General features: G+C 43.6%; 1 protein-coding gene across 2 annotated transcripts in view; it reads right to left on the bottom strand.

Moving 5' to 3' along the window:
* LOC148010456 (sodium/hydrogen exchanger 1-like) overlaps positions 1–15,323 on the bottom strand; it is a 99,730-nt gene that overhangs the window by 57,306 nt on the left and 27,101 nt on the right. For both annotated transcript variants that reach the window (XM_087670994.1, XM_087670995.1), the window contains one exon: positions 11,235–11,281. In XM_087670994.1, coding sequence (XP_087527120.1) covers positions 11,235–11,281 — 47 coding nt within the window. The remainder of the gene's footprint in view (positions 1–11,234; positions 11,282–15,323) is intronic.

Genomic DNA, 15,323 nt, shown 5'->3' with positions numbered 1-15,323 from the left:
AGACGTGAAAGCCATAAAGCCTCCTTGCATATCTCAGTGGCAGCCACATACTCTACCTCTGTAGTAGACAATGCAACACACTTTTGTAGCCTGGAGATCCAAGAGATTGCTTCTCCTGTGAAAGTAAACACATACCCAGAAGTGGACTTCCTGCAGTCCGCATGACCAGCATAGTTTGCATCTGTAAAGCCAACAACTGATGCCTTCTGCTTTCCAAAGCAAATCCACAACTCCTTTGTGCCTTTGAGGTATCTCGTAATACCTTTCATTGCATCCCAATGCTTCTTGCCAGGGGTTGCCATGTAACTGCTAACTACTCCCACTGCAAAGGCAACGTCAGGACGTGTAGCAACCATAGCATACATCAAACTTCCAACAACTGAAGCATATGATATCTTGGCCATTTCAGCCTTCTCATCATCAAATGTAGGGTTGTCCTCTACACTAAGTTTCACATATGGAGGCAATGGAACCCCAATTATTTTTCCCCCCTCCATATTGAAATGCTGCAAAACTTTGGAAATATACTCTTGCTGAGATAGATAGAGTAAGCCTTTCGATCTATCTCTGAGTATTCGCATACCAAGAATGTGATTGTCTTGGTGCTTGTTTCAGCCCATACAAACTCCTTTTGAGTTTACATACCGTTTTTTCCTTCCCTTGTTCAACAAACCCTTTAGGCTGTTGCATATATATTTCTTCGTGCAGATCACCATGTAAAAACACAGTCTTTACATCCATCTGTATGAGCTCCATATCCTCAACTGCAACCAAGCCCAAAATGGTTCTCAATGTAGTCATCTTGACTACAGGAAAGACAATCTCATCAAAGTCAATTCCATATTCCTGCTTGTACCCCTTTGCAACCAATCTTGCTTTGTACTTTGGTGAGGAACCAGAAGTGACCATCTTGTAAACCCATTTGCATAGAAGGGTTTTCTGTCCTTTAGGCAACTACACCAAGTCCCAAGTGCCATTTTTTTCAAGAGATTCCATCTTTGACAGCATGGCTTTATACCATTTCTTGCTATCCTGTCTGTCCATTGCTTCCTTGAAGCAAGACAGTTCACCATATTCTGTCAACATTGCTGCAAAAAGAACTAATTGTAGTATAGAGTAACAAGCTTTGTAAGGCATAAATTCGAGTAATACGAGTGCTTGTTCATACGAACAACCCCGAATGCGATCTAAGGAAAAAAATCAATATTTTTCATAATGTAAATTGGGATAATGTTTGAAATTAGGATAGTTTCCTTTTATGCGTAGATTTGATAGTTTCTTTTTCATCCCTTCTTAGCATTTTGCGCCAAATTCTTTCGGAACCGCTCATGACATAATCAACCACATTGATTGCACCAGGAACAAACCTGTCAAGTTGTCTAGTAGCCCTAGACGATCTCCTAACCCAATGGTCATTGTTTGCTGGCTGTTCTTGCAAATTTCCATTTTCAGCATGCTGTCCTGGCCTTTCAGCCTGCAAATCAGCATTAACAACTTGTTGTCTAGGCTATTCCTGCACATGTAATGGCTCATTTTCATGGGCAATAGCTGGCTGATCATTTCCAGCATCATTTCCTGCATTTACAGGTTCATTTACAGCAGGTATTTGCTGCTGTACAGCGGGCACATTTTGCTGTCCAAAATGTATTTCTTCCTGAAATACAACCCTACGGACCTCCTCAGTCTTTTTGGGTTGTTTGTGCATGCGATTTTCCCAGAAGATAACGTCATTGCTGTGTACTACTTTCCTTTCCTCGGGATCCCACAATCTATATCCCATTTCACCCTCGTCACCATATCCTAGGAAAATGCATTTACATGACTTTGGCTCAAGTTTGCTGCATTTTTCTTTACGAATGTGCACAAAAGCCTCGCAGCCAAATACTTTCAGATAAGCATACGAAGGTGGCTTGCCTGACCACGCTTCTTGGGGAACTCCCCCCTCCCCCCCCCCCCCCCCCAAAAGACCTGTTTGGTGACCAATTAATTGAGTGAGCGACTGTCATAACAACCTCTGCCCAAAAACCATGGGGTAATGTAGCATGAGACGGCATCGTACGGACCTTATCCTGTATGGTCCGATTCATACGCTCTGCAACTTCATTTTGGGGCAAATTAGAGGGGCAATGAGCTCTCTCTTTATCCCTTTGTTGTCACAAAATGCCCGAAAGGCCTTGGACACATATTCCCCACCATTGTCAGAGCGAAGACACTTAAGTGTCTTATCTATCTAATTTTCAGCCAATGCCAAGAATTTTTTAAACTTATCAAGCACTTCATCCTTGCTACGAATCGAGTAAACCCATACTTTCCGCATAGCATTATTGACAAAGGTGACAAAATATTTCATTCCCCCTAAAGATAATCTTGACATTTGATATACATGCGAATGTACTAACTCTAAAGGAGAAGATTTCAAAGAAAGAGACTTTTTGTGAGACGTCTGTGCATGTTGGCCATAAATGCAATGATCACAATTCTCAAAATCAACATAACAAAGACAAGGCAAGTAACCCAAACGAGAAAGCACTTTCATTCCTGTTTGACTCATATGTCCCAATCGGCCACGCCACAAAGAAACGCTTGGTTGCTCGGTCACGGCAACAACATGGTCACGCACACTAGATACATGAAGTGGATACAAAGTATCACTCTTGCAACCTCTGGCAATCACTCTTGATCCCTTACAGATCTTCCATTATTACATCACCAAAGGTGATATGAAAACCATCATCATCTAGCTACCCTATGCTAATTAAGCTCTTCTTGAGCTGAGGTACATGTCATACATGCTGAAGTGGAAAGACAGAGCCATGCTGAAACCGTAACTGCACACTGCCAATACTTGCAATCTCACATGCATAGTTGTCTCCAAGATGGACAACACCATGTCGACTCCCTGTATAGGCGGAAAACCACTCACGATGAGAGGTGACATGAAAGGAAGCACCTAAATCAAGAATCCAGGTATGCATGTCATCATCTGTATCTGCAAGCATGTGCACCAAAGTGTGAAGAGACAAAGAGTACATCACTCCCACTGTCACTGTCATGAGTGACTGCATTCACCTCTTCAATTTTTACACTGCACTTCTTAGGCTGACTGTCCTTCTCTTCCTTGATATCATTTGTCTTCTTGCCTTTTCCTTTCTCTTTCTTCCAATCGTAACAGTCACGTTTAAAGTGACCCTTTTTGCCACAATGATGGCATTCAACATCTTTGCCCTGTGATTTACTACCTCCCTTGCCATCATATTTACCCTTTTGCTGTGATCTGCCCCTAGTATGCAAAGCACTGGAAGACTTACTAGATGCATTGTTCTACCAATTCATCTCTTCCATAAGTAGAGCACTCTCTACATCAGCATACAAAAGAATTACATTAGAATTGCTCATAGCAGTCCTAAATGTATCCCAACTCTCTGGTAGAGTGCAAAGCAAGAAAGTAGCCTTAAATTCCTCATCAATCATGAACTTCAAGGAAACCAGCTCGCTGAAAATGGAGTTAAACTCAGTCAAGTGAGTAGACATTGCTGTACCCTCTTTCATACGCAAATCCATAAGCTTTTTCAGCCAATACACTTTGCCTACAGCACTCTTTTGTGCATACAGTTCTTCCAATCTAGTCCATATAGCATATACATAATCTAAACCTTCAATGTTGAAGAGCAAGGCATCAGAAATCGATAGCTCTATGGTTAAGCGTGCAAGCTCATTTAACTCATCCCAATCATCCTGATCCGTGTCCACGGGCTTTGCCCCTTTGGTTTTGATGGACTTTGCCTGCTTTTTTTGTAACAGGATATTGTAGCACTGCTTTTGCCAAATTGCAAAGTTATGTGCGCCTTCAAGCTTCTTTATGTGCATCATCAGGTTACTGATGTCATTGCTGCCAGCCATGATTTTCAGCCCAAATGTGACCAAAAAACCAGCAAATGCAAGCCCAAACTGTCACCCAAGTGACCAAGGTACAAACAAGTACCAATCAGCAATAAATGACCATGCAGAAGCACAGATTTCAGATCTGTAATTAAATTTTCAGAAGCATCAAACCATGTGCTACAGCATTATCCAACTGATTACAGCTGTTCCAAGGGCATCTGCATCACATTACATGAGGAATCCCAAAATTTCAGCTGCAATTTCTCTTGTACATATACCCACGGGCATAAAATTTGACATGAACGGTCAAAGGCCCCAAAATTTTGTGCTCAAAGCATCAAACACACATCTGCATTTCCTCTATCATGAATAGGACAAGCCAGTTTTGCCAAAATAGAGCAATTTCAGCAAAACCTTCAAATTTTACCAAGTGTTGATGTCCAAATTGCGTGGAATTCAACCTGCATGTACATAAAATGACCAAATGTTGCACAAATTTTGCCCAAACTGCAAAAGGCCCAAATTGCACGGGTCCAATGTGCATCAATGTCGAGAAATAGGGTAAATTTCAGCCCAATTTGTACATGTACATTAAAAGCCCCAAATGTCGGGGACAAAATGTCACAAATTCCTGCAATTTCCGAGACAAATATCACTGTTGCATCTTGCTCGCATCAAATCTGGACAAATCCCCAAATTTTCCAAGTCATGCGTGCACTAATTTAAATTGAAAGAATTTCACTAAAATGTGAAAAACCCATAATTCCCGGGCAAATGTTCACCGACTTTACACTTTCTGAGTCAGATTGTCCAATTCTGTGTTGAGATTTCCAAATTTGAGAAAAGCCCCAAATTTTTGGGCCAATTTTGCACAAATCTGAGATTTTGTGCTTGCGCGTGCAAAACCCCATCAAGAAAGGGGTAGAATCTGATTTTTTCTTTTAAAAAAAGAAAAAATAAGGACATGACGGGGTCCATTGACCTTCTGTCCCATTCGTGTGACGGGATGACATGCCGCCCGTCGCATTACGCCTGCTGTCGCCCTATAGCCCCGTCCTGTTATGCCTACTATCGCCGTGGTCCACGTTGGATGCCCAACCAGTCGCCTGTCCCGTCACTTGTCACGAAGACCGTTTGGCATCGTGTTCAGGTCGCCTCATCACCTGACACGCAGCTCGACCGTCTGTTCGTCTACTCGCCACGTGTCGCCTGCTCCTCAATAGTCCACAAGACTGTTATACGAGACTCTGCGTGTCGCCTGCTCCTCTCGACAGTCCACAAGACTATTACACGAGACTGTTACGCCTGTCGATCTACCCCTCAATAGCTTGCGTGAACTATTGGCTCTGATACCAGTTTGTAGTGAGGGAGAGGCACAGAGATCGTGAACCATTGGCTCCGATACCAGTTTGTAGTGAGGGAGAGGCACAAAGATCGAGACAAACTGTCGCTACGCGCAGGGAAAAACACAGAGAGTGCGTGAGAGCAAAGTAGAGAGGGAGCACGTTTTTAGGTACAATGACAAGAGTGTACCTTTAGGTTTTTAGATGGATATATATGTGTAAGCTAAGGGTGTGTTCACACCCGAGCACATTTAAAAGGCACGAGGCCTTTATTCCCAATAGTTCTTGTGTGAAGTAGAAGATCGTGTGGATGACTATGCTGAGGGGGGTGTGGACCTTGTGGGTAGGTGAAAGCCAATGCGATCATGAGGAAGGTGTGATCTGCTCCGATGGGTTGTGCTTATATGTCAAAAGAAGAGTCTCCACGAAAGGGATGGATCCCTTTTTTTTTTTTTGCAAGTAAAATGTAGCTGATTATATTACTCAAAAAAGCCGATTACAGCGGAATGTTCATGCTCAACAGACAAGCTAGAGCTGATGAAAAATCACAAATACATTATGTATACAAGCCTCTCAAGGCGGTCTGGGGGGGATGGAGGCAAGAAGCCATTGGTGGGGGGGGGGGATATCGCCAACTGGGGCTGCCTACCTGCATCACGAAAAACAGGTCTTGACAGTCCCAAGTGCACATGAAATGACCACGGAGCTCCTGATGAGCCCTGGAATCGCTCTGCACCTAATCCCATCGTCCGTGGAGGGAGTGGATGATGGAGGTCCAGAGCTCTGCTAAGGTCGCCTATACTGATAGACTCTCTCCGCCGAAAGCCTCCTGACACCGCGCCTTCCAGATATGCCATCTAGTAAGACTCCCTATGATCTCCCATACCTCTGATCGGTCTGCTGTGGGCTCAAGTGCCTATCGGATGGATAGAGCCTCCAAACCAGCCACTGCGCACGACCCTGCCTTGATAAAGAATATCATGTCTTGCATCCCGGCCTCATACAAAAGGTGACAGCCTTGGCTGACTGCCTGCCAACAGAAGGCTCCCCATGAGATACATCCAAGGCTGGGTGCTATACGGCGAAGGATGCGGCAAGCTCCTCTCCACACGAGCTGCACCTCCTCACATGACCAAAGGCAGTGCTTTGGGGTTTCCAGAGGCTGCTGTGTGCAACACTTACAACCTCCCTCTTGCATTTGGGCAAGCCAACTTCCCACCGCGAAGCCTCCATGTGCCACCAGCCGTAAGAAATACGACACCCTCCTCGGTCTCCAACTATCCCATAGGCGGCGCTAAAAGAACCGTCGAAAAGGCTCCTCCCAGAAGACATAGGAGTCCAGTCGCCATGTCTTCCCCTGAAGACCCACTACCCGAATCCTTCTCCACAAGAGGGCGGCTATCCCCTCATCCTGCTGCCCTCTGTCAAGGGCCAGACGTCCCCCCTCATGCACTGCAAAGAAAGTCCTGTGTGGGGCGCCACCCACTCTTCCTACCACCTGTAGGGGGATGCCTCCTGGTGAGAACCTAGCTTTCCATGCCTCCCCAGGCTCTATTGGCTCTCGTATCGAGGGAGCAAGCCACTCCAAAGGTATTGTTGAGTCTGTGTCCCTTCTCCTCAACTCCACTCCCCTCTGACAGCCTAATGCTCTCTACAGCAACCTCCTCTTCCGCCATCCTGTACACCTCCCGCCATATCCTGATGGTACGAGCCGGGCCGGCCTCCCAACCAGCCCACTGGATGTGGGTACGCTTGCCGATCTGTGCTCCTTCCCAATCTTTGACGTGGGGCTTCCAAATCACCGGCTGACGATCTCTCTCTTCCTGGCAACCTGGGGGGCTTTGTGTTAGGGCCTTGCAGAGGCCCTACCACACACGGAGTAGGCTGCGTAGGAAAGGTGATCTGGGGGGGATGATCTGGGCTGATGTGAAAATCCATCTCTAGGACGGCCTCCACTCACCGCCAAGCCTCAGTCTACAGTCTTAAAAGCCCTCCTGCAATAAGACCTTCCAGGTCTGCCCGCCTAGTGTGAGGCCACAGACAACTACCTTGCCCAAGATGGCTATACTCTTATATTCTCGGTCTATGATCCCGAGCCCTCCCTCTAACCGATGCCCTATGATGGTCGTCTGCGCCACCTTGGCCCTCAAGTCCCTGAAACCATCTGACCCTAACCAGAGGAAATTCTGCACTAGGCTGCGGAGCTCCGCTACACAAGATAAGGAGAAGCACCAACACGAGGTGATGTACCAGGCTGTCGCTAGAAATACCGGGTTGACCACCAAGGCTCGGCCTGCTAGTGAGAGGCGAGCCATGCTCTAGTAGGTCAGTTTCCTCTGAATAGAATCAAGGACAGGAAGAAATTGCTGGGCAGGAGTGATGTCGAGTCCCACCTAGAACCCAAGATACCGGACAGTCTTCCCTTTGCTCACCCATCTAAATCCCAGGTGGACGCCCCACTCCGTGCTAGAGTCTGGGTCTGTGAGGAAATCAACCGACTTTCGCCAGTTGATTTTCGCTCCCGCTGCTGAACAAAACACGTCAATAGCCAGCCTCACTCTCTCCAGCATCAACTCATCGTCCTCTATGTAGAGTGTTGTGTCATCTGCATACTTTGAGTCTAACAACTCAGTCTCCTCTCTCACTGGAAGTCGAAGGCCGCGTAGTCCGCTCACACGTGACCTAAGGAAGTGAGACATCGCCTCTGCAAACAATAGAAACAGGTATGGGGCCAGGGGGCAGCCCTGTCGAACCGATCTCTCCAGCCGAAACTCCTCCCCTCACCTTCCGCCTATGAGAACCCTGCTGGTGGCCGATCTGTAAAGGGCGGAGACCCTACGAATCCAAACTTGAGGGAATCCTAACCTCACCATGGTACCCTCCAGGACATCCCAGTCCACCCTATCATAAGCTTTCTCGAAATCCAGGAGTAGTACGGCCAGTCCTCCCTACCCACTCTGCTAAGCCCACTCCCTGATCTGGGGGGCTGGCGCAATCTGACGGAGCTCAGGGAGGGGGGGAGCTTGCGACATGACGGTTGCTGAGACCGTAACAATTAGTATGCAACCTATCCTCTAGTGGATGCCAATTCATGGATCCCAATATATAGTCTACCATGCTGGATATTGTGGTTTAGAAGCACATCATTGCTCTGATGAAGGTCACTTCTCCACCCCGCTATAGATAATAAGGTAGTGCCATGCTCTTGACTCAAGAAAAATGTTGTACCTCATACTATCTAGCCCCAATCCGCCACCATCCTCATCCCACTCGTCGGTGGGTTCACTATGTCACGAGGATGCGAAAATTTGATGCTTTGCTAATGTTTAATTGACATTTGATTAAAGGATTAATCAAATGTGGAATTAAAGATGCGCAAGTGTTGCACATGTGAGATACAAGCTACTTTCTCACAGTTGAAGACCGAAGGATCCTGTGAAAAATATGGGTGTCAAAGGCAAAAGTTGTAACAAGTTACACTTGTTAGATTCTAGGTAAATTTTGGTGTCAGTTTACCCCTAGGACCATTAATTGGCCATTAAGTGTCAGTGGTGACACTAGGGACTAGGCATTAATTAATGGATTAATGCTTGTCCAAGGGTCAATTAATGCATGGGACCACTTTGCGTTGCAAATGGCCCAGCCAATTAATTTTTAGATGGGCAAGTTCAATTTTCTGGGCATGGATTAAGGGCTGAATTAATTTTCAGAATTAATTAATTCTGAAAATTAATTAAATGGCTGAAAATTGCTGAAAATGGATTAAGAAAGCTACCACTTGGCAAAACTTTCCCATGCAAGTAGGGGAAAGGCTAAATAGGGCTGAAGGGAGAGGAAAATCTCGTTTTTTCATTTTGGAGCTGTTGGAAAGAGGTGTTGGACTGTTGCTGCCAGCTTTTAGGGCCAATTCCCAGCCATTGGAGACCATTTTGGTGATGGAGATTGCATATTCTTGACCTTGAAAAGCTGACAATTGCTGCTGATGGCACTTTCTCCTGAAGATCACAATCTCTGATGCTCCTATTGTTGTTGGTGCATCTGTTTGGGGCTGGTATAGCAGGGCAGCAGCTGATTTTGATCAGTTCTTCGCAACAAATCTCAAAATTTTCTCTCTCTACAGCATTCTCTCATCTCCTTCAACCTATGCTCAGCCATTCTCAGCAATTCTAAGCCATTCGGAGGAGATCTCAGCCCTTTTTGGTGGGCTGATCTGTAATTTGTACAGTAAACACTAATTCACAACAAAAATTAGGGTTTAGCAGCCACCTTGGGATCCGTGCCAAAGATTGAAGGCTCAAGGGACTGAAATTAGCAGCTGATAATTGAAGATTATCAAGGGATTTCAAGAACTAGCCCATACCGAATTGATTTGGGGCAGCATTTGGCCAGTCAAGGGTCAAATTGGAGAATAAGTCCTGGGTAAAACAAGGGGCAAATGACCCAAAAGGCTTGCTGGACATTTATAACAGCAAGAGCAATTGGTTAGCAAGAGGAGATTGAAGAATCTCAAATTGTACTCCTTCCAATTGAATGAAAGCTAAAGAAATACCGCAAGGGGCGCCAGTTTTGGGGCCAACACGGACTCTACTGTCCAAGAATGTTATGGTAAAGTGTGTATTTCATTTTATGTGCATTTATTTATTGTTGTAATTAACTCTTAAATCAGGTTATCACCACCCATTCTAAGAAGGAAGGCTGGTTGCACACTAGGTGAAGTAGCTCTAAAGTTTGCTTTTCACAATGGATCTACCTTTACTCTTCAAAACGTATGCCACGTGTTCGAGATTAGTAAGAGCTTGATATCTACTAATTAGCTAGATGACTTGGGATACCCTACTACTTTTAGGAGATAGTCACGTAAAGTCAACAAGGGATCATTTGTTGTTGTTAAAGAAGCCAAATGTAGCACTTTGAATCCCTTTTATGTATCTTTTGTCAAAAATCATGTAGTTGCACTATTTAAGTAGCCAAATATATCTTTGTGGCATCATCAGTTGGGACACATATTTAGAAAAGAAAACTTTCAAGGGGAAGAGGCATAATGCAATGTATTTATACCATCCTGGTGATAGCTCCATCCAAACCCACATGTACCATGCCTCTGCATCACATGAAATGAGTGAAACTCCCCCTTGTAACTCTTGCCGCAAGAGCACCGCTTTCGCCACTCTCTTTTCCTCCCCTCCCCAACCCGGGTCCACACATAGTGCCCTACTATTTGGTGCCCTCCCAATAGCTTACCCACATGTGTATCCTCTAATCCTATGAAGTCCCCTCTCTCGACTCTGGTGTGTAGCAGTGAGTCAGATCATGTCTCTATCTACCATAACCTCTTGTAGTCACCTTTGGCATGACCATAAAGAGCCATTGCAATTTCATATCATGATGCTAATATCTGTCCCATATGCCACGAGTCCTTAGTCTATGGCCTAGCCATCAATGATGATCCAACCATTTCTGTAAATAGCCTTCTTCCCCTCCTTGTGTGCCTCCATGATCTCGGGCATGGATGCCTCACGCTGTTTCACTTGCATCCGTGTGAGATCGTCATCCAAGTAAATCATTGGGTTCCCCTTCTCTCATACCCCGTAGGATTACTCTTTATTTCGTGAAGGATGCTCTCTTCGTCATTTCTGAATTGAAGTATAAGGGCCCTTTTTTATCACCTCCTTTCCCACTTGGCCTTTTGGAGACATTAACATTTCTTTCTTTCTTTGTCTCTCTCATAGTCGCCAGTCACTCCCCACAGTCAGCACTTCTACAAACAGATATATTCTAGGGTTGCCTCAATCTCTATTTAGCTCCGCTCTAGCATAACTGCTAGACTTGCCATATCTCTCCCTTAACACCTCTGTGCCAGAGCTGCCGTCAAGAAGAAGACAGCATACCGTGCAGTGCAAACCTGGCATACATCTCATGCTACTACATTGCTTAACACTATTCCATTGATTCTAAGTCTGAGCTACTTGAACTTGAAGCAAAAACTGAGTTCTAATACAAAATTCATACCTGCCAACATATAGTTTTTTGATAATATATGCACTCAGCAAGCCAACCTGCCATTCAAAGAAATGGGTACCAGGTCAATGCATTGAAATATACAATGCTAGAAAAACCACCTCATAAAACATAACATCAAGCTACGTCTTTTGGCTGACAAAACCACTTGAACACACATAGAACAATATCAAGCAACATTTATCATACTGAACAGTTTTCATACACAAGAATTTATACAGAAGTGTTACTGAACTTTCATTTTGCTTTTACTGGAGGACATTGTACTTGCTTCATTTTGATTCAACTTGGATAAGTGGGCTGGCTGCTGAAATATATATCTTGACATGGCAGCCAAGGTGTTGTGTTTTTGGGCAAGCTTCTTTTAAGCAATCATGGCAGGCAAGGTCGTGTGTTTTTTGGCAAGCTTCTTTTGAGCAAGCTTTTAGGAGAGATGTTCTTGTTAGGCAAGATGTTCCCCTGCTACTTTCTTTTTTTTACCACACTAAATAAGATTTTACCCATGCAACCAACATCGATAATTTGTAACATGTATAGTTAGGACTTTATGGTTTAGCAACTATCACTTTCTTGGTGGCACAATAGGTGTATTTTTCACCTGCTTTAAGCATTTGAGGATTCTTGGGCCTTGCAAGTTCATATATACTATTGATTAATTTTCAAGACAATGATGCTAACATTTGAAAAATAACTCAAAGTTACCAACCACCCAAAACTACTTTAAAATTTGGGTCCATAGAAAACGTACATTAGAGTGCATAATTCAATGATTTTGACTGCAAAATTGAGCTTGAATGGTTCAAATTCCTCAAAAATGAATGTAAATGTGACCTACTTAGGCTCTAGCTAAAATCTCAAAGAAAAGTGCCTTCTTGTGCCTCTGCAAACACCCAAGACTTGAAAAGCTAGCTCTCTAGGACTTCATTTGGGCCAAACAGCTCGTGTTTTCAAGATTTTTAGGCAAAGCAGTTTTTTGGGTTAAATTAACCAAACTACACCTCTAAATTGTACATTTATAATACTCCAAGATTTTTTGAAAGATAATGGATAGAAAAGCATGGCATTTCTAAGGACTCTTGGGCCTTACAAGATCATTTTTTCATTAAGTACTTTGCAAAAGACTAAATGTTAACTTAGCTTTTCAAAGAATTTTGTGTCTTGGGTGGTTTACACTCTAATAAGGTCCCAAGTACGTACCCTTTTTATCTCTAGGATGATCTATACAAGAACCAATGTAGCCATGTTGACAATTATTTTCAAGGTTTTTGCACCTTTGAAGCTCGTACTCGGGGTCAAAATCACCAAATTATGCACTTTATTGTATGTTCTTAATCAACCTAATTTTTAAAGTAGTTCTTAGCTACAGCCTACTAATGTGGTAACTTCAAGCTATTTTTTCCAAAATGGATAACTTTCAACCTACTTGTGAACTTTGCTTCCAAGATCTCACATGTCTTATTTTGAACGACTTCATAATAGTATAGCCATATTTACAATTATTTTCCAAGTTTTCCGGCCTTTTGGGCTCATTTTTGAGGGCAAAATAGCCAAATATCTATAATAATTTTTATTTATATGCATTCATGCTCTAGAAGTACTATTGTGAGAATGGTAAGTTCAAGTCGCTTTCCCAAAAAGGAGATACTTTCATGGCCTATGCCAACAAGCTTTTCTCACCTAACTTTAAATTGTCCCAAGAGCTCGCCTAAAATTTCCCCCCAACCAATGTACCTCACTAAGGTCCCAAGGTGACCCAAGAGTAATGTTCATGAGGCTTCCATGTTAGTTGAGATGAGTCTTAGAACCAAAAACCATAATATTTGTATCACTTATCATGAGGGGACTAGAAGCTTGTAAAAAAACTTTCATGGCTCTAGTTTTCAAAAACCTTACCCTCATCTCCAATAAAGTAAGTTGTATCATTTGGAATTCACCACTTGGAGGATCATCTAGATTTGCAATGGATAGCATGATGTTAATGTGACTCTCTCTCAAAAGAGCTTATGGACTCAAATCTTGCATGATTAAGTGTTGAATGTTGGATCTTGTTGTCTACTAGCCGATAAGAACTTGTCTATGGAATGAGTGTGACACTGCTATCCCTTTGACATACTACTCTTAGAAGCCCATCTTTAGCATCGCATCCTCTACAAAACCCCAATCCACAATGTTATTAGCCTTAAAGTTTTGAGAAGCAACACAATGAGATCGTCTCTCCTAGACTACGTGAGATTTGTGGCTTCTCCAAAAGGTAAAAATATTTTCTAGGATATCCCACACTTGAATGACATGAGTAAGAATCTCTTCTTAAATACTCAGGTGAGAGAATACAGTTGCAAGATTGGAACTCATTTTATAAATTGGTCGACGACTTCCTCTGCCTTCTTGTTCTCTCTTGCTTAAACCTCCATAGATCTTGCTTTGCTTGTGCTCTCACTCATGCTCCACCTTTCAACCGGTATCAGAGCGAACATTTGAGAAGCTTCATTGACCTTCACTTCAACCCGAGAAGAAAGCTTCATTCACAATTATCATGGAAACCACTCATTGAGGTGGTACATACCAGTCCCATTGCTTTCCGGATCAGTCACACATCTTCCAGCCTTGATCTCGACCTTTCCCTGAATGGTTTGAGCTCCAACAAGTGGTCATTGAGCTATATACCCAGGACAGCCAGCGTGATTTGCACCTATTTGATTGCCCCTTGTCTCTAACTAAATCATCTCTTCCAGCTCCTACTTGAGCTCCAAGATCATTGGACACTTATTCGGTATCCTCCCCGACATTGAAAGCTTACATTTGAGCATTGCTTTGAGTGGTTGAGATCAACTATTGACCTATTGTTCAGGATAGACCTACTGTATACTCTTTGGGTAGTAGCAAGTATTTGATTGTTTAATGCTCTACTAATGCTTATGGGGCAAGTTTGGCATGCCTGGTTGATGCTGACACTTGGGAAAGGCTCTTGGACCCATTAGAGCCCAAATAGCTCCATCCATTAAAGGGTTCTTTGCTATTATACTCTATGGACAGCAAGCTTACAAGTTGAAGGCTTATGTATTGAATGCCTACAAGCACTTTGGATATGCTACAAGGAGAGAGCCCCGGAAATGTTGAAAACTAAACATTTTGTAGAAAATTTGCAAGGAGAGGTGAGGACAAAGTTGGAAATTGAAGCCTGGTACTTTTGAGGAAACTGTGATGATTGCCATAGAAAAAGAGAGAGAATTTGAGAAAATTAAAAAAAGGGAATCATTAAGAACACATGTTGAAAATAGAGACCAAAATTGGCAAGGGGATGGACAAAACTTTCAAATGTTAGCAAGACAAAAATGCCCAATTAGCACCAGAGATTGAGGATCAATTGTCAAGTAAATTGCAAAATATGAGATTAGGATCTTTGAGAAGAAGATCTTGGAGAAGAGGAAGTGGAGGACCTGTAGCTCAGACTAATCAGGAAAATCTAGAAAGTGGAAGAGGAGGAAATGGGAGAGGATATTTTCGTAGACCGATGGTGACTTGTTTCCCTATGGAGTGTTAGGACATGAGTACAAATTGTCCTTATCTGCCTAGAGCAAGGGGAGTAGGTGTGGGGGGGTGTGGTGGGGGTGTGGTGGGGGGAAAGAGAAAAGAAAAGCACAACGTACATTCATCGCATCTAGGGCAACCTAGCTATTTCCCACATCACACCCTAGTGCACATAAAGAGCAATGGTATTTTCCTCGGGAAGTTCTAGAGCTCAAGAGGTATGGAGAACAGCCCTCTAGCGGTCTTTCATGAGCAAAGACTATGGTTGCAACTTAGGAAGTACTAACTTGGGTCAAAGGCAAAGGTGCATCATGTGGATATGAGGATGCCCAAGGAAACTATGCTTTTATTGTCATTGGCCGACATTTGAACAAGATCCCCACTCCAAACTGGATTTGGATTTCAAGGTGGAGCCATGCTATAGATTCCCAGGATGTTACCACTAATAGATGCTTTGTAGGATTTGGAGACGAATCGTTTATACTCTGTGGAAGCTAGGAGAGGTTGTAGGGTGGTTCTAAGGAGAGATGGTTTCTTGCACTTGTCGGAATT

The sequence above is a fragment of the Lygodium microphyllum genome, chromosome 29 (genome assembly GCF_053477565.2).
Source record: "Lygodium microphyllum isolate KBCC chromosome 29, Lygodium_microphyllum_v1.1.10, whole genome shotgun sequence".
Taxonomy (NCBI): domain Eukaryota; kingdom Viridiplantae; phylum Streptophyta; class Polypodiopsida; order Schizaeales; family Lygodiaceae; genus Lygodium; species Lygodium microphyllum.
This window is presented reverse-complemented; position numbering and strand designations above follow the sequence as displayed.